The sequence below is a fragment of the Neoarius graeffei genome, chromosome 9, assembly GCF_027579695.1.
Source record: "Neoarius graeffei isolate fNeoGra1 chromosome 9, fNeoGra1.pri, whole genome shotgun sequence".
Taxonomy (NCBI): domain Eukaryota; kingdom Metazoa; phylum Chordata; class Actinopteri; order Siluriformes; family Ariidae; genus Neoarius; species Neoarius graeffei.
This window is the reverse complement of record NC_083577.1, coordinates 12,323,501-12,348,119: the sequence shown is the minus strand read 5'-3', so window position 1 is coordinate 12,348,119 and position 24,619 is coordinate 12,323,501. Positions and strand designations below refer to the sequence as shown.

At 42.0% G+C, this 24,619-nt stretch overlaps 1 protein-coding gene across 1 annotated transcript in view; it reads left to right on the top strand.

Annotated features, from left to right (window-relative positions):
- The window catches only part of abca12 (ATP-binding cassette, sub-family A (ABC1), member 12), a 253,058-nt gene that overhangs the window by 193,933 nt on the left and 34,506 nt on the right, over positions 1 to 24,619 (top strand). The window contains exons 55-60 of the mRNA XM_060929010.1: positions 4,223 to 4,310; positions 5,566 to 5,674; positions 9,648 to 9,702; positions 17,422 to 17,599; positions 19,953 to 20,068; positions 22,858 to 23,017. Coding sequence (XP_060784993.1) covers positions 4,223 to 4,310; positions 5,566 to 5,674; positions 9,648 to 9,702; positions 17,422 to 17,599; positions 19,953 to 20,068; positions 22,858 to 23,017 — 706 coding nt within the window. The remainder of the gene's footprint in view (positions 1 to 4,222; positions 4,311 to 5,565; positions 5,675 to 9,647; positions 9,703 to 17,421; positions 17,600 to 19,952; positions 20,069 to 22,857; positions 23,018 to 24,619) is intronic.

Genomic DNA, 24,619 nt, shown 5'->3' with positions numbered 1-24,619 from the left:
GCCCAAAAGGAAGTGTGACAAACTGGTGTAAGCCGAACGGTGTGGAAAAGGCCGTTTTTTCTTGGGATAATGGAGTCAAGGGGCTCTGCCAATAACCCTTTGTCAAATCCAGTGGCGAGTAAAAGTGAGCCGTGCCTAGTTGATCCAGCAACTCATCAATACGAGGCATTGGGTATGCATCGAATTTAGACACCACGTTGACTTTTCTATAGTCTACACAGAACCGGGCCGACCCGTCGGCCTTGGGCACCAAGACCACCGGGCTGCTTCAGTCACTGTGGGACTCCTTGACGATGCCCATTTCGAGCATGGCCTCGAGTTCTTCCCAAATCCCTTTTTTCTTGTGTTTGGGTAGCCTGTAAGGGCGGCTACGCACTACCACCCCTGGGGGCGTCTCAATGTGGTGCTCTATGAGATTGGTGCGGCCGGGCAGGGGCGAGAATATGTCCGAAAACTCGGTCTGCAACTGGGCAACCTCCGCGAGTTGGGTCGGGGAGAGGTGGTCTCCACAGGGGACCGGAGAAGTACGTGATGCCAATGTTCCCTTTTGAACCTCCGGCCCCAGCTCCGCCTTCTCCGAAACTACCGACACCAATGCCACGGGGACCTCCTCGTTCCAGAGTTTGAGCAGATTGAGGTGGTAAACCTGTAACGCCCCACCCCTGTCCGTTCGCCTCACCTCATAGTCGACGTCCCCGACTCACCGTGTGACCTCAAAGGGTCCTTGCCACTTAGCGACTAATTTGGAGCTCGATGTGGGCAACAGTACGAGTACTTTATCTCCCAGTGCGAACTCCCTGAGGTGCGTTCCCTTGTCGTACAGGCGGGTTTGTCGTTCTTGGGTCTGCCGCAAATTCTCCTGGGTTAGGTGGGTGAGTGTGTGGAGTTTTGCACACAGGTCAATAACGTATTGGATTTCATTTTTACTTGGTGAAGGTCCCTCCTCCCAATTTTCCCGCAGCACATCTAGAATGCTGCGTGGCTTACGCCCGTATAACAATTCAAACAGGGAGAACCCCGTGGAGGCTTGGGGGACCTCTCGCATTGAAAACAACAAGGGTCCGAGCCACTTATCCCAATTATGTGGGTCCTCACTTACGAATTTTTTAATTATATTCTTGAGGGTGCGATTGAACCGTTCAACTAAACCGTCCATTTGTGGGTGATACACGCTAGTGCAGATCGGCTTAATACCCAACAACCTATACAGTTCATTTAGTGTACGTGACATAAACACGGTGCCTTGGTCAGTCAGAATCTCTTTCAGGATTCCAACTCGGGAGATAACGCGGAAGAGCGCCTCCGCAATACTGCGTGCTGAGATATTGCGAAGAGGCACCGCTTCCGGGTATCGCGTTGCATAGTCCACCAGAACTAATATAAAGCGGTACCCTGGTGTTGACTGATCTAATGGCCCGACGAGATCCATCCCAATTCTTTCGAACGGGGTCTCGATTAATGGGAGAGGGCGCAAAGGCGCTTTTGGAATGGCCACTGGATTTACTAACTGGCATTCGTGGCACGCTGTACACCATCTACAGACATCGCCGCGAATCCCTGGCCAATAGAACCGGGCCATTATTCGGGCTAGTGTTTTATCCTGCCCTAAGTGTCCAGCCGTGGGATTAAAGTGAGCCGCCTGGAATACCAATTCCCGGCGGCTCTTCGGAATCAACAGCTGCGTGACTTGCTCTTTAGTTTGAATGTCCTGCGTCACTCGGTATAATCTATCCTTCATAATTGCGAAGTAGGGGAAGGACGGGGTGGCATTTGGCTGGAGCATTTGACCATCGATTACTCTCACTTGGTCAAATGCATGCCGCAGAGTCTCATCTCGCAACTGCTCTAATGGAAAATCTGTGAGGGATTCCCCGATAGAGAGAGGAGGAGCCAGCGGCTCCTCACTCTGACGCGGAACTGACGTAGACGGCTCTGTGACAGCTGCTCCCGCCAACGCGACACCGGGACCTCCCCTTATTAAACTACGGCAGGACCCACTCTTCACTAGGTGACTCATTAATTCCCCAAATCCCGGCCAATCCGTCCCCAAAATTATTGAGTTGGTAAGGCGAGGATTAACCGCCGCCTTCACTATAAATTTTTCCCCTCGAAAAAAAATGTGGACCAACACTAAAGGGTAGTTGTGAACATCCCCGTGCACACACAACACCTTCACCAATTGTGCCCCCCCCCCAAAGCTTCATCTTGCACCAGGTTTTGGTGGATTGAGGTCTGATTACAACCAGAATCCACCAACGCCTGATGTGTATCCCCTTGGATACTCACTGGTATGCGATACGCTCCGGCCCGATCGAGGGCGGCTCCTGGCGCGTCAGGGATACAAACCACTGCGCCCACCTCCATTACCGAGCACTGCTGTTGGAGCTGGCCCGGCTCCCCGCAGCGCCAGCAAACCGGCCCGGGCTTCCTCTCTGCACTGGTGCTCTGGGGCTCACTCACCTGAGGGGGGGGGAGACAGACACAGAAGGGAGAAACGGGAGGGCACCGCAGGTGCGGCGGGCCGGCTGGGGTGGGGCCGGCCCCCACCTCCGCGGTGGGGGAACGGGGCGAGGAGGAGACACGGGAGGAGAGGGAGAGAGAGAGGGGAGAAGAGGTTGTCTGTTGTCCTGCCATCGGGACAGCCGCCAAATGGTCCTCTGCCAGCTCGATTGCCTGATCCAGTGACGCCGGGCGGTGGCACTGGACCCACTCTGCAGCTCCGGCTGGTAGACGCGCGATGAACTGTTCCAGCGCCACCTGGTTGATGATCCCCTCGGCGTCGCGGTTGTCGGCCCTCAACCACCGCCCGCAGGTGTCCCGGAGTTGCTGGCCAAACGCGAACGGCCGGCCGACTTCCTCCAAGCGCAAAGCGTGGAAGCGCTGCCGTTGTTGCTCGGGGGTGCGCCCCACAAGCTGAAGGACAGCCCGGCGAAGGTCTGCGTAGGCCAGCCGGCGGTTGGCGGGGAGCTGTAGCACGGCCAGCTGCGCCTCTCCCGTTAGCAGGGGGAGGAGGCGCGCCGCACACTGTTCCACCGGCCACCCCAAGGTCTCAGCTACCTGCTCAAAGAGCGTGAGGAAGGCCTTGGGGTCGTTCTGCAGGCCCATCTTCGTCAGGGTGAAGGGGGACGGCCCCGCGACAGTGGACCCCGCCGACGCGAAGAGGTGCCAGAACGCCTGTCGCTCTTCCTGCTGAGCCAGTACCAGGGCCTCGAACCGCTGCCCCTGTTCCTTCCGGAGAGTGACTAGTGCCTGGTGCTGGTTTTGCTGGGCCGTGGCGAGGGCGTGGACCAGCTCGGCGAAAGGGGAGGACTCCATGGGGCTGTTTTGCTTCGGCGCTCCAAGTCCCGGGTTTCAGCACCACTGTAGCAGTTCGGATGGGTGGGTGGAGCACAGAAGGACGGCAGGCCAGAACTGAGTTCACGAAACCCGTTTATTTTAGCTTTTCAGCCTTAACTATACATATACACACTTTCCAGTCGTCTGGTTGGGGAGAGAGCCCTCTCTGCTCTTGCTGTCTTCCTTAAATAGGGAGCGGTCACTGGGGAAGACACACAAACACATTAATCAACCTCAGGTGCAGTGATTCTGCCACTTACCTTCCCTGACTCCGCCCTCCCGTCACAGACGGACGCTTGGCCACGCCCCCGCTGCCACAGTAACATTCTGATATATTGGTGTAAAAAAATTTTAAACAAAGATAATAATGGTAACATGCCTTTCGTATCACAAGATGTTCACAGGATGTACAGCTTATGACATGTTTATGACAGTCATGTTTATTATGCAGGGATTAAAGTAAAGCATGAAAGTGTGAAAAGGAATTAAATAGTAATTGAAGTGATTAAGCTTCATGTATGTTAATTGTGCACCATATTTATCAGGATTAGATCCTGAATAACAAGAGGAAAGTCTCGTCTTGCTCTGACCTTTTGGTCTTTCCTGTGATGCGGAAAGAGTTGAAAATTGCTCAGTGCATTGGAATTCTTTATTATGCACAAAAACTGTTATAAGTCATACATTATTCATATGGCAAAAAAGATGCAGGGAGAATAACAAAGACAAATCACAGACGCATCGTAGGACCCAGAGGAGAAAACGAGCTCCGATGAGCAAGGTGGCTAATTAATGGGAAATCAATATGCGAAAGTGCGCACTGTAGTGACCTGACCTGGTTCATCTGAAAGGAGTTAACTATTGTGTGTGTGTGTGTGTGTGTGTGTAGGTATGGAGGCTGGTCCTTTGGGAACCCCCTTCCCAACAATCTCCAAATGGACATTTTGGAGGTGCCCAAGAACAGGACGTTAACGAAGGTAATAAATCACAGACACAGTCACTAATCAAAGACTAATCAAGGCTTTAACATGGGAGTTGATTAACACCAACATGTTTACAGTATGGGGTTCTTTAATTCACTACATTACAGGACTGGCATGATTATTTAAAATAGTTTAGTGAAAATAGATTAGTGTTCATTTAATTGGATTCACTCTGCTCACATTTTATGTCTTATTTCTGGAGTGGACATTTTTAAAAGTTTGACTCATCAGTTTTTATCAAAACATGATTAATGTAGCTGCTTTTCTGGCACAAACTTCGTTAATCAAATAAGCACAACTGATCATGTAGGACAGATTATGCCTTTGAAAGAATAGGTTGCATTCGTAACATAATTGACAACATATGCAGGATCCAAAGATGTGAATTTATTTTTAAATCAAATTAAATATCGTTAGTTTTATTTTTAATTATTATTTATTATTATTTGTCCCTAATATTTTGTCCTTCTTCGTGCATTTATTTGCTCCAAATTCTTACCTTTACTGACTTGACTGTCTTTCTCACATCACTATTTATGATCCTTAACCTTGAAATAAATTCCCTTATTTTTAACTAACTTAATCTTTTTGACGCTTTCTCTTGTAATAGTTTGTACTTTATTTCTCTCAAGCACTTTGTGCTCCATTTTATGTCTCCAAAAATGGGTATAGAAATATAGAAATAAAGCTTATTGAAGATTTTATTCAATTAAAAGTGCTACAATGAGTCTGAAGTTTCCGGACTGCTGCTCATGCTGCGTAACAGCACGCTGTAAGACACTCAGAGGAAATCAGGGAAATCGCTGTTTACCCTCTTCCTCATATGTGAGTGACAGCAGAAAAGTATTTACCCTGTTATCACCTGGAGATCCCAGATTCAAATCCACAGCCATTCTTAGCAAAAATCCAGAGCAAAAATGGTTGTGTTGTCTTGGTGGGAGGAGCATACTTTATCTCTCTGGCCAATCACAGTGACACTTGGCATTCGTGGATGTCTGTGAGCTTCTGTATGTGGAAGATGGTAGATAGCACTTTCTTTGGAGTATGCTAGTTAGGTTGCCTGTGATGCAGTAGTGTGAGCAGCAGTTGGAAAAGATTCAGTCGTTGGTGTGATGTGTCTTCGAGGCAGCACGCGTTAGATTTCACCCTCCTGGGTTGGTGGTGATTGGTCGGAATTGCATCCAAATTGGGAAAACGTGATATTGTGTGTATTTTGTGTTATAAGATCAGATGTTGATTATCTCTGCAGGTGTGGTATAATCCTGAAGGCCATCACACGATGCCGGCCTACCTCAACAGCCTCAACAACTTCATCCTGAGGTCCAAAATCCCAGCAAGTAAACAGCCACAGCAGTATGGTGAGTCATATAACACATGCCTTATAACACATGCCTTATAATGTGTGCCTTATAACACAAGCCTTATAACACAACCCTTATAACACATGCCTTATAACGCAAGCCTTATCACACAAGCCTTATAATACATGCTGTATAACACAAGCCTTATAACACATGCCTTATAACACAATGCTTACAACACATGCCTTATAACACAAGCCTTATAACACATGCCTTTTAACATAAGCCTTATAACACAGGCCTTATAACACATGCCTTATAACACAAGCCTTATAATGCATGCCTTATAACACAAGCCTTATAACGCATGCCTTATAATGCATGCCTTATAACACAACCCTTATAACACAACCCTTATAACACATGCCTTATAGCACAAGCCTTATAACACATGCCTTATAATGTGTGCCTTATAACACATGCCTTATAATGTGTGCCTTATAACACAACCCTTATAACACATGCCTTATAACACAACCCTTATAACATATGCCTTGTAACACAAGCCTTTTAACACAAGCCTTATAACACAAGCCTTATAACACATGCCTTATAATGCATGCCTTATAACACAACCCTTATAACACATGCCTTATAATACAAGCCTTATAACACATGCCTTTTAATATAAGCCTTATAACACAGGCCTTATAACACAAGCCTTATAATGTGTGCCTTATAACACAAGCCTTATAACACAGGCCTTATAACACATGCCTTATCATGTGTGCCTTATAACACAAGCCTTAACACGTGCCTTATAACGCATGCCTTATAGCACAAGCCTTATAACACATGCCATATAATGTGTGCCTTATAACGCATGCCTTATAACACAAGCCTCATAACGCATGCCTTATAACACATGCCTTATAACTCATTCATTATAACACATTTACTCTAGTACACACACTATAACACGTGCTTTGTAAGTTTTTAACTGCAGATTAAAATATTGGCACTCTCGTGTCAGTGCCACATAGTCAAACAGTAATAAGTAAACGTTTGCTTCTCTGTATTTTCACAAAACGTGAAAGTATTGGCACCGATGGCTGTTTTTGGGTGCCATGCAGTCATTACATAAAAGTTTGCTACACTGTTTTTTTCAGTAAAGATTTAAAGTATTGGCACCCCATTTGGATACTCTTTGGATGCCACGTAGCCATTACACATCCGTTTACATGTCTGTATTTTAAAACCGGTAATTAGCACCCTTGACGCTATTTGGGTGCCCTATGTTACCATTATAGATTAAAAGTATTGGCACCCTGAATATATATGTGTGCATTTGTGTATTTTCACCAAAGATTAAAGTATAGCTGTATTTTCTAACTGACAGTTAAAGTATTGGCACCCATGGCTGTATTTGTGTGGCATTCAGCCATTATTTAAAAGTTTGCTTCTCTGTATTTTTTTTAAGATTAAAGTATTGGCATCCTCAAGTGTATTTTAGTGCCACCCAACCATTAAGTAAAAATTTGCTTCCCTGTATTTTGATAATAGAAAAATGTACAACCCCGATTCCAAAAAAGTTGGGACAAAGTACAAATTGTAAATAAAAATGGAATGCAATGATATGGAAGTTTCAAAATTCCATATTTTATTCAGAATAGAACATAGATGACATATCAAATGTTTAAACTGAGAAAATGTATCATTTAAAGAGAAAAAATAGGTGATTTTAAATTTCATGACAGCAACACATCTCAAAAAAGTTGGGACAAGGCCATGTTTACCACTGTGAGACATCCCCTTTTCTCTTTACAACAGTCTGTAAATGTTTGGGGACTGAGGAGACAAGTTGCTCAAGTTTAGGGATAGGAATGTTAACCCATTCTTGTCTAATGTAGGATTCTAGTTGCTCAACTGTCTTAGGTCTTTTTTGTCGTATCTTCCGTTTCATGATGTGCCAAATGTTTTCTATGGGTGAAAGATCTGGACTGCAGGCTGGCCAGTTCAGTACCCAGACCCTTCTTCTACGCAGCCATGATGCTGTAATTGATGCAGTATGTGGTTTGGCATTGTCATGTTGGAAAATGCAAGGTCTTCCCTGAAAGAGATGTTGTCTGGATGGGAGCATATGTTGCTCTAGAACCTGGATATACCTTTCAGCATTGATGGTGTCTTTCCAGATGTGTAAGCTGCCCATGCCACATGCACTAATGCAACCCCATACCATCAGAGATGCAGGCTTCTGAACTGAGCGCTGATAACAACTTGGGTCGTCCTTCTCCTCTTTAGTCTGAATGACACGGCATCCCTGATTTCCATAAAGAACTTCAAATTTTGATTCGTCTGACCACAGAACAGTTTTCCACTTTGCCACAGTCCATTTTAAATGAGCCTTTGCCCAGAGAAGACGTCTGCGCTTCTGGATCATGATATGGCTTCTTCTTTGAACTATAGAGTTTTAGCTGGCAACGGCAGATGGCACGGTGAATTGTGTTCACAGATAATGTTCTCTGGAAATATTCCTGAGCCCATTTTGTGATTTCCAATACAGAAGCATGCCTGTATGGGATGTAGTGCTGTCTAATGGCCCAAAGATCACGAGCACCCAGTATGGTTTTCCGGCCTTGACCCTTACGCACAGAGATTCTTCCAGATTCTCTGAATCTTTTGATGATATTATGCACTGTAGATGATGATATGTTCAAACTCTTTGCAATTTTACACTGTCGAACTCCTTTCTGATATTGCTCCACTATTTGTTGGTGCAGAATTAGGGGGATTGGTGAGCCTCTTCCCATCTTTACTTCTGAGAGCCGCTGCCACTCCAAGATGCTCTTTTTATACCCAGTCATGTTAATGACCTTTTGCCAATTGACCTAATGAGTTGCAATTTGGTCCTCCAGCTGTTCCTTTTTTGTACCTTTAACTTTTCCAGCCTCTTATTGCCCCTGTCCCAACTTTTTTGAGATGTGTTGCTGTCATGAAATTTCAAATGAGCCAATATTTGGCATGAAATTTCAGAATGTCTCACTTTCGACATTTGATATGTTGTCTATTGTGAATACAATATCAGTTTTTGAGATTTGTAAATTATTGCATTCCGTTTTTATTTACAATTTGTACTTTGTCCCAACTTTTTTGGAATTGGGGTTGTATTGGCATCCTTCTCTGTGAGTTACTTCTTGTCATTAAAACAGGTTGTATGATGTTATTTAATTTTTTCGGGAGTACTATATAACTAGTCACCTGACAACCTCCAGACAAAGTGCTCCTACTTTTACAGCTACTGTTATAGGAATAGGAACAGGAAATACATCGTCCCGACTTTGGATTTGTTGGCTTGCTGAGTGGTGCTGAAGGAAAAACGCTATCAGTTAGAGATAAGCAGTACTCTGTACATTGTTTTAACTATTCATGAATACAAGGCTAGTGAGCTGGAGTGGCCAAAGTAGTGGCTTAAATTGCTATGTAAAGTGTTATGGGACCATTTGATATTTCAGAGAATTGCTCAGCAGTTCTGGCTTGGTTTATCATTGTGAAATCATTCATGCCTTCCTGCCTCGATCTTCATCCGCATCTCCTGATATTGCTATGCATTTCACTTGTGCTAAGCCAGGGGGCAGTGTTTATCTTCGGTTTCTGTCAGGATGCAGTGCGGTGTCAGGAATTGTAATTAGTGGTGCTGAGAGCCAGGTTGAAGTGAATAAAGCAGGACAGAGGCTCCAGCCTTTTATTTCAGCGGCAGTGCCAGACTGGGCCAGTGGCTGAGATCCACCGTCTGCCTGTAGGCAAGATTAATGCAGACCCAGCAGTCAATAAGGGAAAAGGGAGATGCAATCATTCAAATGTAGCCAGTGGATTCACTTGGGCTGAAAACAGGGCATAAATCCAACGAGGGTTCATCAGGCCAGCTGCCCTGCTCGCTCGTGACGTGACTCAGGCCACCGTTGTGTGAATGTGAATTGGGCATGCATTTAATCCTGTCTTTCTTTTCTTTTCTCTTTTCCCTTGCATGCAGCAATCTCTCTGTCCAGCCATCCCTACCCTGGCCAGGTGGAAGAAGAGGATGCCATGTAAGCATGTAGTTCATTCTTCTATTGTCAAACATTCATTTTTTAACACATGCAGCTCATAGAAATCAAGCATATGTCCCGGATGGGAAATGAAAACAGTATGTGAAAGCATTTACATCCCAGTGAAGCACTTGCAGTAATGAAATTTGACTGCTGTATTTATTTCTCTTTCATCATGGGTCTGCTTAGAGCTCAGTTTATCGATTACTAGCCCTGAGTAATATTCACATCCTCTCAAGGTGGTTTAGAGGTTAGTTTATGCGACGTCACCCACCTGGTGCTCTTCAAAGCATCATCAAAAAGCTAATGTTGGAAATGCAAGCCAAATTATTTTACTGACACATTTTGGATGAGAGTAAGTTGAAAAGTGTGTGTAGACCTGCCAACATTTACACATTTTAACCTTCAGAGTACGCTATGTGACTTATCACTCAAAAATAAGCAAAAAAAAGTATTTTATTTTTTCCATCCAATAAAAACAGCCAACTGACTTATGAATCAGGAATGACTGACAGCTGCTTACTTGTTTTGAACTCTCTGATATTAACTGACATGCTGGAAGTCCTACTTCCTTCCCTGTATTTTACATCAGTAATCTCTTGTCTTGATTTTCCCACACTGACATGTCGCTCTCGATAAATGGAGAATATTTTATATTGAATTAACATGAAATCAAATCTGTCACTATATATTTTACTTTGCTAATGTTAGGCACCTATATATTTAACATCTCATCTCATCATCTCTAGCCGCTTTATCCTGTTCTACAGGGTCGCAGGCAAGCTGGAGCCTATCCCAGCTAACTGCCGGCGAAAGGCAGGGTACACCCTGGACAAGTCGCCAGGTCATCACAGGGCTGACACATAGACACAGACAACCATTCACACTCACATTCACACCTACGGTCAATTTAGAGTCACCAGTTAACCTAACCTGCATGTCTTTGGACTGCGGGAGAAACCGGAGCACCTGGAGGAAACCCACGCGGACACGGGGAGAACATGCAAACTCCACACAGAAAGGCCCTCGCTGGCCATGGGGCTTGAACCCGGACCTTCTTGCTGTGAGGCAACAGTGCTAACCACTACACCACCGTGCCGCCCATATTTAACATCAGTTCACAATATTTATTAAAGATGCTTCTGAAGAATTTGATTCAAAGTTAGAAATTGCACTTTTTCAGCAGAACGAGAAAAACAAACAAACAAAAAAACAAACAAAAAAACTACAATGAACTGACAAATCTGCCACTTTAACACAATCATCACACAAATGTGGATGATAACTAGATAAAGTGATTAACATTTAAACAGCAAGGTCAAGCTTGTTGCCATAGAAACTGTGGTGTGTGAATATACTGGGTTTTATGGTAACCACTAAGTGCTTTTATGAAAAAAAAAGCCTTTTTTGAGATTTATTTAAAATGTACAAACTAGAAACATGCACACATTGTGATTAATTACTGTGCATGGCATAAAATATATTCCCTTGAACAGGAAGAAAGAAATTATACTTTTCCAGTGTTTAAGTCTTAACTAAAAAAAAAAAGAGCAAGAGATTTTTTCCCCCATGATACTTGGCACGTAGAGAAGAAAAGGATATCAGTTAAAAAATTAAGCTGTAGCACAAGGTATAAATCTTACCTCCATTTCCATCTATTCATCAAATCAAAATGCATTATGGAAATTGTTACGAATTTTCCAACCTCATTTTAAACAGCATAAACAGTATCTTCTTCTTTTTTTTAATCGATGCAGTAAGAGAAGCTTTCTCACTAACATCATTACCCATTTCCATTTATTCTGTTTCATCTCATCAGGGAAAACCTGAGTCGTTTTATAAACATCCTCTCATGCCCTTGTTTTTCTCCATCGTTCCCCCTCCTTTCCCCATATTTCAGCATTGCTATTTGCTATTACAAACCCTGCTCACATTAGTGTGAAATGTTCACCTCTGCTGTGTGGAGGCCGCTTGTGCTCTTTAGATCGATTTTCTCATTTGTTCTGGACTCTCACCGTGCCTGGCCTTTGGCTGTGTTCTTGCCCTCGTTGAAGAGTAATAGTGAGAAGCAAAGCCAGAGGGAGGAAGTACACCTTTAGGTAGCTCTTAAAAAATACAAAGCTCCTAGGACTTCGGTAAAAGTTCAGTTGAAACAGAACTCTGCAAAATTTTCATAGGAATCTGTGAAATGTTCAAGAAGAACATCAGTAATCTCTTGTCTTGATTTTCCCACACTGACATTTCGCTCTCGATAAATGGAGAATATTTTATATTGAATTAACATGAAATCAAATCTGTCACTATGTATTTTACTTTGCTAATGTTAGGCACCTATATTTTTAACATCTCATCTCATCATCTCTAGCCGCTTTATCCTGTTCTACAGGGTCGCAGGCAAGCTGGAGCCTATCCCAGCTAACTGCAGGCGAAAGGCAGGGTACACCCTGGACAAGCCGCCAGGTCATCACAGGGCTGACACATAGACACAGACAACCATTCACACTCACACCTACGGTCAATTTAGAGTCACCAGTTAACCTAACCTGCATGTCTTTGGACTGTGGGGGAAACCGGAGCACCCAGAGGAAACCCATGCAGACACGGGGAGAACATGCAAACTCCGCACAGAAACGCCCTCGCTGGCCATGGAGCTTGAACCCGGACCTTCTTGCTGTGAGGCAACAGTGCTAACCACTACACCACCGTGCCGCCCATATTTAACATCAGTTCACAATATTTATTAAAGATGCTTCTGAAGAATTTGATTCAAAGTCAGAAATTGCACTTTTTCAGCAGAACGAGAAAAACAAACAAACAAAAAAACTACAATGAACTGACAAATCTGCCACTTTAACACAATCATCACACAAATGTGGATGATAACTAGATAAAGTGATTAACATTTAAACAGCAAGGTCAAGCTTGTTGCCATAGAAACTGTGGTGTGTGAATATACTGGGTTTTATGGTAACCATTAAGTGCTTTTATGAAAAAAAAAGCCTTTTTTGAGATTTATTTAAAATGTACAAACTAGAAACATGCACACATTGTGATTAATTACTGTGCATGACATAAAATATATTCCCTTGAACAGGAAGAAAGAAATGATACTTTTCCAGTGTTTAAGTCTTAACTAAAAAAAAAGAGCAAGAGATTTTTTCCCCCATGATACTTGGCACGTAGAGAAGAAAAGGATATCAGTTAAAAAATTAAGCTGTAGCACAAGGTATAAATCTTACCTCCATTTCCATCTGTTCATCAAATCAAAATGCATTATGGAAATTGTTTGTTTTAGAAATGTTTAACTTCTAAAAGATTTTAAATATGTCTTAAATGCAACTGTAGGTGGTACGGTGGTGTAGTGGTTAGCACTGTCGCCTCACAGCAAGAAGGTTCTGGGTTTGAGCCCAGTGGCCGACGGTGGCCTTTCTGTGTGGAGTTTGCATGTTCTCTCCATGTCTGTGTGGGTTTCCTCCAGGTGCTCCAGTTTCCCCCACAGTCCAAAGACATGCAGGTTATGTTAACTGGCTACTCTAAATTGTCCATATGTGTGAAGGGTTGAGAGGAGAACATTTCTATAATAACCTAGTAGAAGGCAATGGGAAACTGCTACTGTAATGTTCCCTAGAAACTTTGATGGCTGAAGCTGTCAGAGCGGACCTGCCATCAGGCAGTAAAGAAGAAATGTAACTGTTGTAAAACCCAAGTTAAAAACATTTCTGATTTCTTGTGCCTATGTTTGAGTTTTGACCAAGATTTGGTCTAGTGGTTAGCATGTCCACCTCTCAACCAGGAGATCTCAGGTCACACCAAAGACCATGTAGAAATGGTACCTACTGCCATCTGGTGAGGCGCCATAACACAGGTGCGAGTAGGGAGTCAAACTCTTGCGGTTACCAGAGAACCAGCTATGTAACCCTAGCTATGTAATAACTGAGAGGCTGATGGCTATAGAAACTGAGATTGGTGCTGCCCAATGCGCCTTAAGGGCCTGGTTAGTACTGGGACAGGAGACACGGGAGGGACTTTGACTTTGATGCTTGAGTTTAGCTTTAACACTTGCATTTAATATTTGCTGCTCTTTTTTTTTTGGAAATTTTATTTTAATTAATTCTGTTTTATTATCCGATTTTCTTATCTGGCCTTGCCTATATACGAGAATTCTCTGTAGAAAAACAGAGCAGAAACACAGATTGCAGTGCAATCAAAAGATCAGTCATCAGTCTAGGATCTTAAAAAGGAAACAAAACCCATGATACCTCTGTCAAAAAAAAACAGTGCATGACAAATGGTACACACTATATAGAGACATAGTGATAAGGTTCTTTCAGACCAAGTAGTTTGAGGGACTTATTAGTTCGAGGCAGACTGTGGCAGGTCAGCACCTTACTGGACGGGGGCTGCCCAGCTTGGAGTGGGTAATAGTTGACCAATGGGATGCAGTGATCCTTCCCACCATTTGTAGACAACCCATGGCATCCGAGTCTACACCAGTCGAGCAGGGACTTACTGTATAACCCATAACTGCTGTCTTCCATGTTGTGCTCTCACCGGGTGATAAGACTGGAGTGATCTTTCCAGGGCAGAAGCCTGGGCAATGATATATGGAGGCCTTGCACTTCCCAGACAACAGGGCCCACCTCTTGGCTACACCGACGGGATTCAAGGGAATTCAGGTCATGACATTTGGAGCCGCTTTGGCCGCAGGAGTTGCCGGAAGGAGATCATTATTGACATGCAACCCTCTTAGGAACTCCACTCCAGATTTTCTATCTTGATTTACTTCCATTGCCTTTGCATGATTGCCCCAAGTCAGTGGAGGTTTAAAATCAGGGTTATCCTCCCCCTAGATGAACTGCCTTCCCAGGCTGACAAGCTTCGTCTGCCCATCCCTGGTTTGCACAATGATTGGTGGCTCTCCCAGTGAGCTCCTGCGCCCTTTAACGGGTCTTGTTTATAATCCTGCTGGGTGTCATGACACCCTCCTCACCAGCATAAATGCTGGTGGGAGAACCAGTTTAGACACCGACCACACATCCATGTGGCAGGTTGTACTGGGTTACAATGTTACCAGCAGCAGAGACCACAGCCTGACACAGATTGACACCTGACACAGAGCTTCCCACTCCAAGAACTGCATACCTTCAAGAGCTTTTTTTTTCCTGTTTGCTTTTACACCACCAGTATGAACACTGAAGTGATGTAAGCTGGCTTGCTAACATGATGATAGTATGAAATGTTAGCATAGATTTTTATAGTGCACTTACATTGTAGATGCATGAAAATCGGCACTGTATTTCCTCCATCGCATATATGCTCAATAAAGCCTAGACTTCACTGACGGTCAATTTGCCCACTTTTCGTTTTCATTTTTTAGTGTTAATATTAAGAGCTGTTATTTACATGGCGAATGTTTTACACAGATTTTAAAAATGGCGGTTGCGCTGTGCTGCCTTGGCTCATGTTCAGCCAGTCAATGTACACTTACATCACTCTTGTGCTGGGAGAGAACCTACCTGTCAGTGACAGCATAAGTTTGTGGCAGCCTTCAAATATGGCTGCCACAGACTGCAACTCCCAAGCGCCACAGCACCCTCCCTCTCCCGAGTTCTGATTGGGAGTACACCTGTTTCTAATCACTCTCTCTATATTAGCATGCCAAACACTCCAGCCCATTGCAAAGTATCATTCTGTGTTCTCATACCTGACCATACTGAGCCTTTCTGTTTCTTTGACCTGACTCTAGTTTATTCTGACTCCCGCTACATATTTACCAACTTTGAGACTGTGGTTTTCCTCTGACACTCTGATCGTAGATCAACCAACCTTTGGCACGAACCTGACCCTGATTCTCGTCTCACGACTTGGCTTTGTTCTCCAGTTTGCGATGCACCTGCTCTCCCCTGCAACTGCATAGGAGCTAAAAAACCCTTTAATCTTACCACAACATTAGTTTCTCAGCTTGGCACATATACTGGCTTTCAGGCTTTCTGTTTTTATTTATTTATTTATTTATTTATTTGTAGGGAGACATGGGACATTGAGGGAGACATGAGACATTATGTTGGGAGACACGGGACAAAAATATCTAGCTTAATCCTACATTTTTAATTTTTATTTATTATCTTGTAAACTTGTACCATATGAAGTAGGAGCTAAAAAAGTCCCTCAAAACATCATTTTAAGAATTACAATCATTCTCAGTTCCTGCAGTGTGGATGCACAAAAAAGGGTGGAACTTCCTCCAACAGTGCTAAGAACTTTGAAAAAGTTCCTCCAGTCTAAAAGCACCTTGAGAGTGATAGATTGAACCATTTCACATGTAGGTTATATTCTGCCAGGTCACCACTGTGTTTTGTCCAGTCTGTGAGAGGCGATGAATTGGGGCGAGATTTAATGCTATGTTTGACTTGTGAAGTCATAACCTGGAGTTATATTCTTTTTTCTCTGCTGTCTTTTAAGGAAATGAACACGACCAACTTTCCTCTTGGTTCATAAACATCATAAATGTCGTAACTCACCAGAGATTTGTTAGTGAAGCATTCAGGTCACGGCACCAAGTTCTTAAAAACTTTGGCGCTTGATTAATCTTTGGATAAGCTTTTTACCAAAAACTTCAGAAAGGTTTCAGCAGCTCATGATCAAGATGGACAGGTCAGCTTATGAGCGGAGAAGAAGTTTAGGAAGGGGAGAGATGAGGATAATGGGAAAAAAACGCAGCTTGTCAAACTACATGGCAGAAACTTCTCTGTCCTGAAGACTTTCCTTTCTCGAAGTCATATTGGTCATGTCTGAATGGAATAATTTCAGATCAATAGTGAATTAATGTATATGGAATTTTTACTTTTATATGTGTAGGGGAGAGCAGGGAGACTTGGGACAGGTTTTCAGCTTTTGTTAACTGTGTGAAATTCTTTGAAGGTAGCATCACATTAATATTGCAATAGAGAGTATTTATTGTAGTATTTACTATTTTTTTGTAGGGAGACATGAGACATTGAGGGGAGACATGAGACATTATGTTGGGAGACACGGGACAGAAAAATCTAGCATTATCCTACATGTTTAATTTTTACTTATTATCTTGTAAACTTATACCATATGAACTGTACGCAATACTGGTACAGTGATAGAAAATATCAGCTTACCCAAAACCCAATGAGACAAAACAGTCTACCACAAGAAAAAAACTGTAACATGATGAACTGTCCCAACGCTCCTCATCCGGCCATTTTGAAAAAAATCCTGAACTGTTTTTCCCCAGAATTTAAGTTGAATAAATACTATATATGGTAACTCTAGGCTACAGTACATACTTTAATTCTTAACAAATCTCCAATTCACCAGCGTGTATAACACCATAGAATGGAGGTGGGGCCAAAGTAGAAAATACAAGTTTTGGTTGATAAAATAACCGCACAAACCTTACTGCAGTGTCCAGCTTCGTGGCTCCAAAGGAAGTAAGGGATAACATCTAACTTCTGATGTCATCTCAAACCTGACTGGTTGAAATTAATTTATGAGAATACAAACTGTCCGAAATCTCCCTGCTCTCCCCTATTGTATCATATCGTATACTTCATATCTGGATGTGTGTTGTATCATCTAAAGAGCCACACTGATGACCCTAATCATTCCGTAACCTACGGTATATGTATTGCTGTACATCCCCACCCACCATGTCGTATCTGAGTAATCCATTTCTCGGACGTCCCTCAGGGTTCGTAACTTGGTCAATGTTCTGGTGGTGATGTGCGTCCTCACCGGCTTCTCCATCATGACAGCCAGTTTTGTCATCTACGAAGTTCAGGAGCATCACACCGGCTCTAAGAGGCTTCAGCACATATCAGGCATCAGCGAAACCTTCTACTGGATCATCAACTTCTTCTACGATATGGTACAAGATGGTATTTTACAGTACACACAATCCGGAAACCTTTCTGAATGATGTGGCAGTATTTGCCTGACACAGTCAACACCAGATTATTTTCTAGGACACTGAAGAGAGAAATCAGAAAAGGATTATTTCAGTTTGGAATTTCACAAATTTTACTGTTTAATGAAGTTACCTGTTGGCAATGTTACGAAATATTTTATTCTTAATATTTTTATTAAGCAGCATGACTGACAAGAGGTTTGTGATAAGCTTTTTTTCAGTGATAAAAAGTTGAGAAAAAAATTGCCTTGTGAATATAATAAATATATCAACATTATTAAAATTATTTTAAAAATTAGAAAAATAAGCAAAAAAAAATACATAAAAATGTAGTTTTAAAATGTATAACAAAAATATATAAATAAATAAGTTATTGTCAGCAAAAAGAAAATATAATTTCATCAGTTATCTCTGGTTTCATTTACATCCAGAAAATTTACAATGACTATTGAAATTGGAGCTTTATATTTTACTTTACGTGAGTTGAACATTTCTTGAGCTCATTTAAAGACAAGATTCTTAGCATTAGTTATGGAGCGTCAGTCGGGGGGGAGATGATGGGTGGTGTGGGTACAATCAGTTAATTATTGAAATTAAGTGATCAATCTCATTAAATCAGTCTCATTAAATTTGAAGGTTAATAATTAAAATGAATCAATCTCATTGAATCGTTTACTTTGACTCATTTGAATTGAATCATACCATAGAATCGGTCTCATTCAGTGAATCATTTAGTGAATCGTTCAATGAATCGTTTAGTGAATCGTTTAGTGAATCGTTCAATGAATCATTTAGTGAATCATACCATTAATCCTAGTGCTTAATAATAAATTACCAAACACCTAAATTATGGTATATTTCCAAATTATTACGATCACTTACCATATTACATAACTTATATGCACCTTTTTGAATTCTTCAAGAGATTGGGGACTTCAGATATTGTTCACACAAATAAACACAGTTTGTTTAATAAATTAATTTATTATACAAAGATAAAAATAATAAATCAATATATACAAGCAGTGAGGTGTGTGTGTATGAAGGACTTGACCATGTGTTTAGCCTCGTGTAGCTAACTACACGTGGTGGAAGCCTAGATTAGCCTTGTGTTGCTAGTGTGTGTTTGTGAAAGGCCCTATGGCCTAGCTAAAGTGTGTTTGTTAGCCCTGGTGAGGCCTACTGAGCACGTGTTGCTAAAGACAAAGGGAAGCTATCTAAAGTGTATCAGGCCTGGTCAGGCCTGTTGAGCACGTGTTTTCTCAGTAACAAAAAGATTCCACACTCATTACCAAACTCACTGAAACCTTGATAAGGTCAAAATGTATGATAAGGAAATTAAAATGTTAGTCAGAGAGAAAAGCATGCACAGCCTATTGAAACAATTGAGAGAACATAGAACAGAACAATTCAACACACTGCGTGTCTAACAGTGTAATGAATAAACCTGGGTTTAACTTCACACTATTTCAAATAAAAGCAAATTCCTAAGACTATCTTAATTATGCCCAAATGCCAAAATCTTACTTAATCCTGCCTTTAGCAAGATATGAAGAACTATTCGCCGGTGTAGTTTTGGGCCTCGCCGTGGGAGCACGTGAGCCGCTCGTGATGGAGGCGTAGAAAACTTTCAGGTCCAGCGGAGCACTTGGGTGGTTCCCGTGGAAAGCAGAGGATTCTTGGCCCGAACTTCAGCATTCGTGAGGAAAAGTCTCTGATCAGAATAAGATGCACAGCGTTTTTGAGTTAAAAAGGATTCAATCGCTTCTTAACTTTTAACTGCCTGGGCTGCAGTCGTGATGTCACTTCTAATACGAGTAAACCGGTTGTAACTCAGGTTGAGTTTAAAGATCGCGCGACTCTGGAGTTTACCTTGGCCAAGGGTAAGAAAGAAAATCGCGCTGAGTGATGGATCTTGCAAGAAAGAAAGAAAAAGACGTCTTTTTGGTGGAGAGCATCTCTTTTGTGCGTCTAGATTCCTTGAAACCCAGACACGAGAGACAAAATGGCGGAGCTTCCGCTGGGACTTATGCGCGCATGGCGGACTGACGTAGATGATCCCGCCCACGCGTGACGTAGGGAACGCGGAAGAGGACTGGTAGTTGTAGTCCTTAGACACAGAATGGCGGCATGATACCTACTGTACAGTGGCCTAATAGTGAATTAAAAGTTTCGTACTAAAAGCTAACTTTGTCAGTAGTAAATGAATTAAATGAACAAATAAAGTTGTCTCATACTGACATTACACTAATCCTGTATTACTGAATGGGAACTCTCTCTCTCTCTCTCTCTCTCTCTCTCTCTCTCTCTCCAGGCCCTGTACATGGTTCCAGTGATTCTCTCCATCATCATTATTGCAGTTTTCCAGCTTCCTGCCTTCACTAACAGACTCAACCTGGGAGCTGTCTCACTGCTACTCATACTCTTCGGGTCAGTTTCAAAGCTTAACAAGCTTAATATTTATTTATTTTTTTAAATAACATCATACATTTTTTCCATTTATATTTACACATGTAATATTAATTTACACGTAATATTGTAGAACATCTTGCTGTGATATGAAAGAGATATACTGAAGCCACACTCCACCTTTTGCACTCGGTAAAATGCACGGCCATAGGAAACCGTTGTCGTCATATACACATTGTTAGATTCTATACATCGTTTCTTTTAAGTCACTGAAATAATTTTTAAGTGGATGCAGGATAATGAAATCATGAAATTCATTTCCTTATGACGGACACGCGTCATGTTACACACTCGGTTGGACTTGTTTGATTTACAGAAGTTACAGAACTTTTATTTTTCTTAACAAATGAGAAAGAGAAATGTTTTAGTCAGCCTGCAATGAGAATGTGTCTTTGTAAAAGGATCTGGTGTTCTGTTTGAGATTTAGGAAATTATTGTATTTGTTTTCTGGAAACCTAAAAGTACTAGAAGGGCACTCAGAAAGTGCAGACCTTTGCCAAGGACAATAGTTGACTTTTGTGTGATGTGCAAATCTGCAACCGCAACCATCTGTTAGTTTCACATTCAGACATATTTTGAAACCACTGTCCCTGAGTGCTCCATGACAACTACTGTATTACGTTTGAGTAACTAGCCGTTATGTGTATCCCAGAGGATTACTGGTACCCATGAATGTGGATTGTGAAATGGAGTCATCGTATTCTTACATTGGCTATGTTTTGTCACTCTATGTCCTGCCCTCTACTGGATTTTAAAACATATGGCACTGTTGGATGCAGACTTCCACCAATGCTAAATGCCGTATCTTGGAACATTAGCAAAAGTGAAACCAAATTTATGGATCCAGCCTGTGACTTGGATTCATGCCAGAACTGAATGGGTTCTTCGTTGGCCCATGCTACATACTTCCACCAAGTTTCATGGAAATCGGATTGGTAGGTTTTGCACAATCTTGGTAGGTTCGTTTGTCTGACTGTAAGCAGTCAGACAAACAAACAAATAAAACGGATTTGAAACATAACCACCATGATGGAGGGAATGACCATTTCAGGGAAATTCACAGGAACACTTTCCTACTTGAGTCTGGATCAGGGATCGATTCGGGATTTGTTAAGGATTGTGTGATTTCACACATCACTTTTCCTGTGCAGGAAAATGTTCCAAAGTGGGACAGAAGATCTGCATTCCTGTATTTTCCATATTGAAGTTTTTGAAATAGATTTATACCACACAGATTCTGATTAGTCAAAAAGTGTAGTGCAGCTGCAAATCACAGGTTTACACTCACCGGCCATTTTAATAGGAACTTGTTCTTGATTCTAAGATTCCTGCTCTTGGCTACAGGAGTGGAACCCGATGTGGTCTTCTGCTGTTGCATGCTGAGATGCTTTTCTGCTCACCACAGTTGTAAAGAGTGATTATATAAGTTATTATATCCTTCCTGGCAAAAAAGCTTGAACCAGTCGGTTCATTTTCCTCTGACATCTCTTATCAACGTGTTTGTTCCACCCACAGAATTGTCGCTCGCTCACTCAATGTTTTTTGTTTTTCGCACCATTTTGTGTAAACTCCAGAGACTATTGTGTGTGAAAACCCCAGGAGATCAGCAGTTTCTGAAACACTCAAACTAGCACTCCATCTGGCTCAAACCAACACCCATGCCACAGTGAAAGAAAGTCACACTTTGAGATCACAATTTTTTCTATTCTGATGTTTGAACATTGTGAACATTAACTGAAGCTTTTGATTGGTATATACATGATTTTATGTCAAGTGATTGGCTGATTAGATAACTGCATAAAACAGCAGGTGGATGTATGAGTGTTCCTAATAAAGTGGCTGGTGAGTATTTATTAATGCTCTTGTTTTAATACAGAACATAACACATTAATAATAAACAAACTGAAAAAAACGTAAAATGTATAATCGTTGATGTGATAAAAGGTTGTGATAGGCGTTAGATGTTAATTTTAAACATTTATGGAAGGAGACTCGAGTGTCAGTCCTTTGTAACAGTCAGTAAGGGGACGCTTTGCAGGTTCTCGGGTGGCTAAGCTAGTTTTTTGGTCTTATTTACTTTATTAAAGAGAATAAGAGAGGCTTTTATAGTTGCTATAACATAAGTGAATACAGGAAGTATTCTGTATTCATTAAACATATCATTAAACAAATGGATACAAACTGTGACATGTCGAAATTAATAAATGAAAAAGTTGTAATTGTATCATATCACTCCAGCGTGGATTATTTGAAGATAGTTTGATTTTTGTTCTTGATTTTATTCATACTGAATTATTATTTAGTTACTGTTTCGAATTCATCATGGATCAGTGGTCATTGCTGAACATTTTTTATCATTTTTTGTCAATGAAATTAACACTGAAACTCGGTAGATGTGATTTCTCCACTCCATCACTCTCCTAATTGCATTGTGAACTGTCCTGTGAGCTCAGAGTTGCTTGGTGCTGCACCCAGAGCTGCTAAATTACTTGCTGGGTGTCCTCACATTTCTGGGAAAACTGCAAGCACTGCCTCACACACACTCACACACAGATAAACACTGCTCCTGTCTTTCCTTGATCCTTTCCCACCCAACTCACCTCAAGCAATGAATAAAGTAAAAAGCAGATCGTTCTAAAAGGCGAGAGAAAAGCTTCGCCATAAAAACAGCTGATGAAGTCATTTATCTTCTGCATCTCTTAGCTTGGCTTGTGAACCTTTTCCCTTCTTTACATCCCCTTCTTTTGCAGATTTGCCACCTTCCCCTGGATGTACCTCATGTCAGCCATGTTCAAAGACGCAGAAATGGCCTTCATTAGCTACGTGTGTATCAACCTCTTCCTCAGCATAAACACCATCATCTCCACATCCATCATGTACTTCCTGGGACAAGCTAACCAGAATGACGAGGTAAGAACAAACCTGAGGTCTGGAGGATATTTAAAGCTGAATTCAGAGCTACAATTATGTGTTCACAATTAAAAAAAAAAAATGGGTATTTCATTAATTAGTATAAAATTTTTAATATTGAAATCAATGCTAATCAGATGACAGTTCAGTCAGAAAAATCCATCGACTCTAGACGACATGGACGACAAACAAACAACAAAAATACATTAAACTCTAGAGACTTTCTATCCTAGAAATATTCCCTATGGGCTGGGGTGCCCGCATAATCTAAATGAAATCTTATATAAACTAGATACAGTGCTGTGAAAAAGTATTTGCCCCTTCCCGATTTGTTCTATTTTTGTATATTTGTCACACTTAAATATTTCATGTCATCCAACTAATTTTAATATTAGACAAAGATAGCACAAGTAAACACAAAATGCAATTTTCAAATGATGATTTCATTTATTGATGGAAAAAAGTTATCCAACCCTACCTGGCCCTATGTGAACAAAGAATTACCCTCTCAACCAATTAACTAAATTTAATTGATAATTGGGTTCGATTTCACTAGCCACACTCAGGCATGTTACTGCCAGACCTGTTCAATCTAAATATCACATAAATAGAATGAGGCTCGCAATGGGAAGCAGGCTAATAGATCTTAAAAGAGCCATTATCTTCAAATGGAAAAAACTTTTAACAGTGATGAACCTTCCCATTGCAAAATTGAATCAGAGGTGCCATAATTATATAACTAAAAACATAACTAAATGCAACTTAACTCTATTGATCACAAATATTACATTTGCACAATGTGCCACTAGTATGAGTCATTTTCTTTATGGCGCTTTTGATTAAAGAATCAAGATATGTCAGTTCTGTAGGGAGATGTTGGTTGTGCTAGTCTGAGATTACTCCCTCTTAAATTATAATGGCTTTGTTGTATTTGAAAGAGTTCCTTTATGTATGTAGTTCGGCTCACAGGTAGAGACTCATGGCCCTTTTCCACTACCCTTTTTCAGCTCACTTCAGCTCGCTTCAGCTCACTTCAGCCCGACACGGCTTGCGTTTCGACTACCAAAAAACAGCACGACTCAGCTCGCTTCAGCCCTGCTTAGCCCCTAAAACTCGCACCGTTTTGGAGTGGGGCTGAAGCAAGCCAAAGCGAGCCGAGTGAGGCTGGGGGCGTGAGCAGACACTCCCCTGTGCACTGATTGGTGAGGAGGAGTGTCCTCACATGCCCACACACACCCCGCGAGCACGCTGGGATCTGTAAACACCTTAAACCCGGAAGAAGAAGAATTACGAATTACGAGAATTTCTGAAGCCTTATGCGCCTCGCCTCATCTATACGCTCTTGCCAGTATCTGTTGGCGTTGTCGGTGACAACAAGCCACAGCACCAAGACCAGCAACACTAACGACTCCATGTCCTCCATGTTTATTGTTTAGTATTCGGGTTGTGAGACTACCGATTAAAAGCTCACTGATGTCACTGTTTGCACTGCTTAACGACATCACGTGACGTCCACCCACTTTCACTAACTCCACCCAAAGTGTCCACCCACTTCCAGCCAGCACGGTTCAGCGCGGTGGTAGTCGAAATGCAACTCCAATA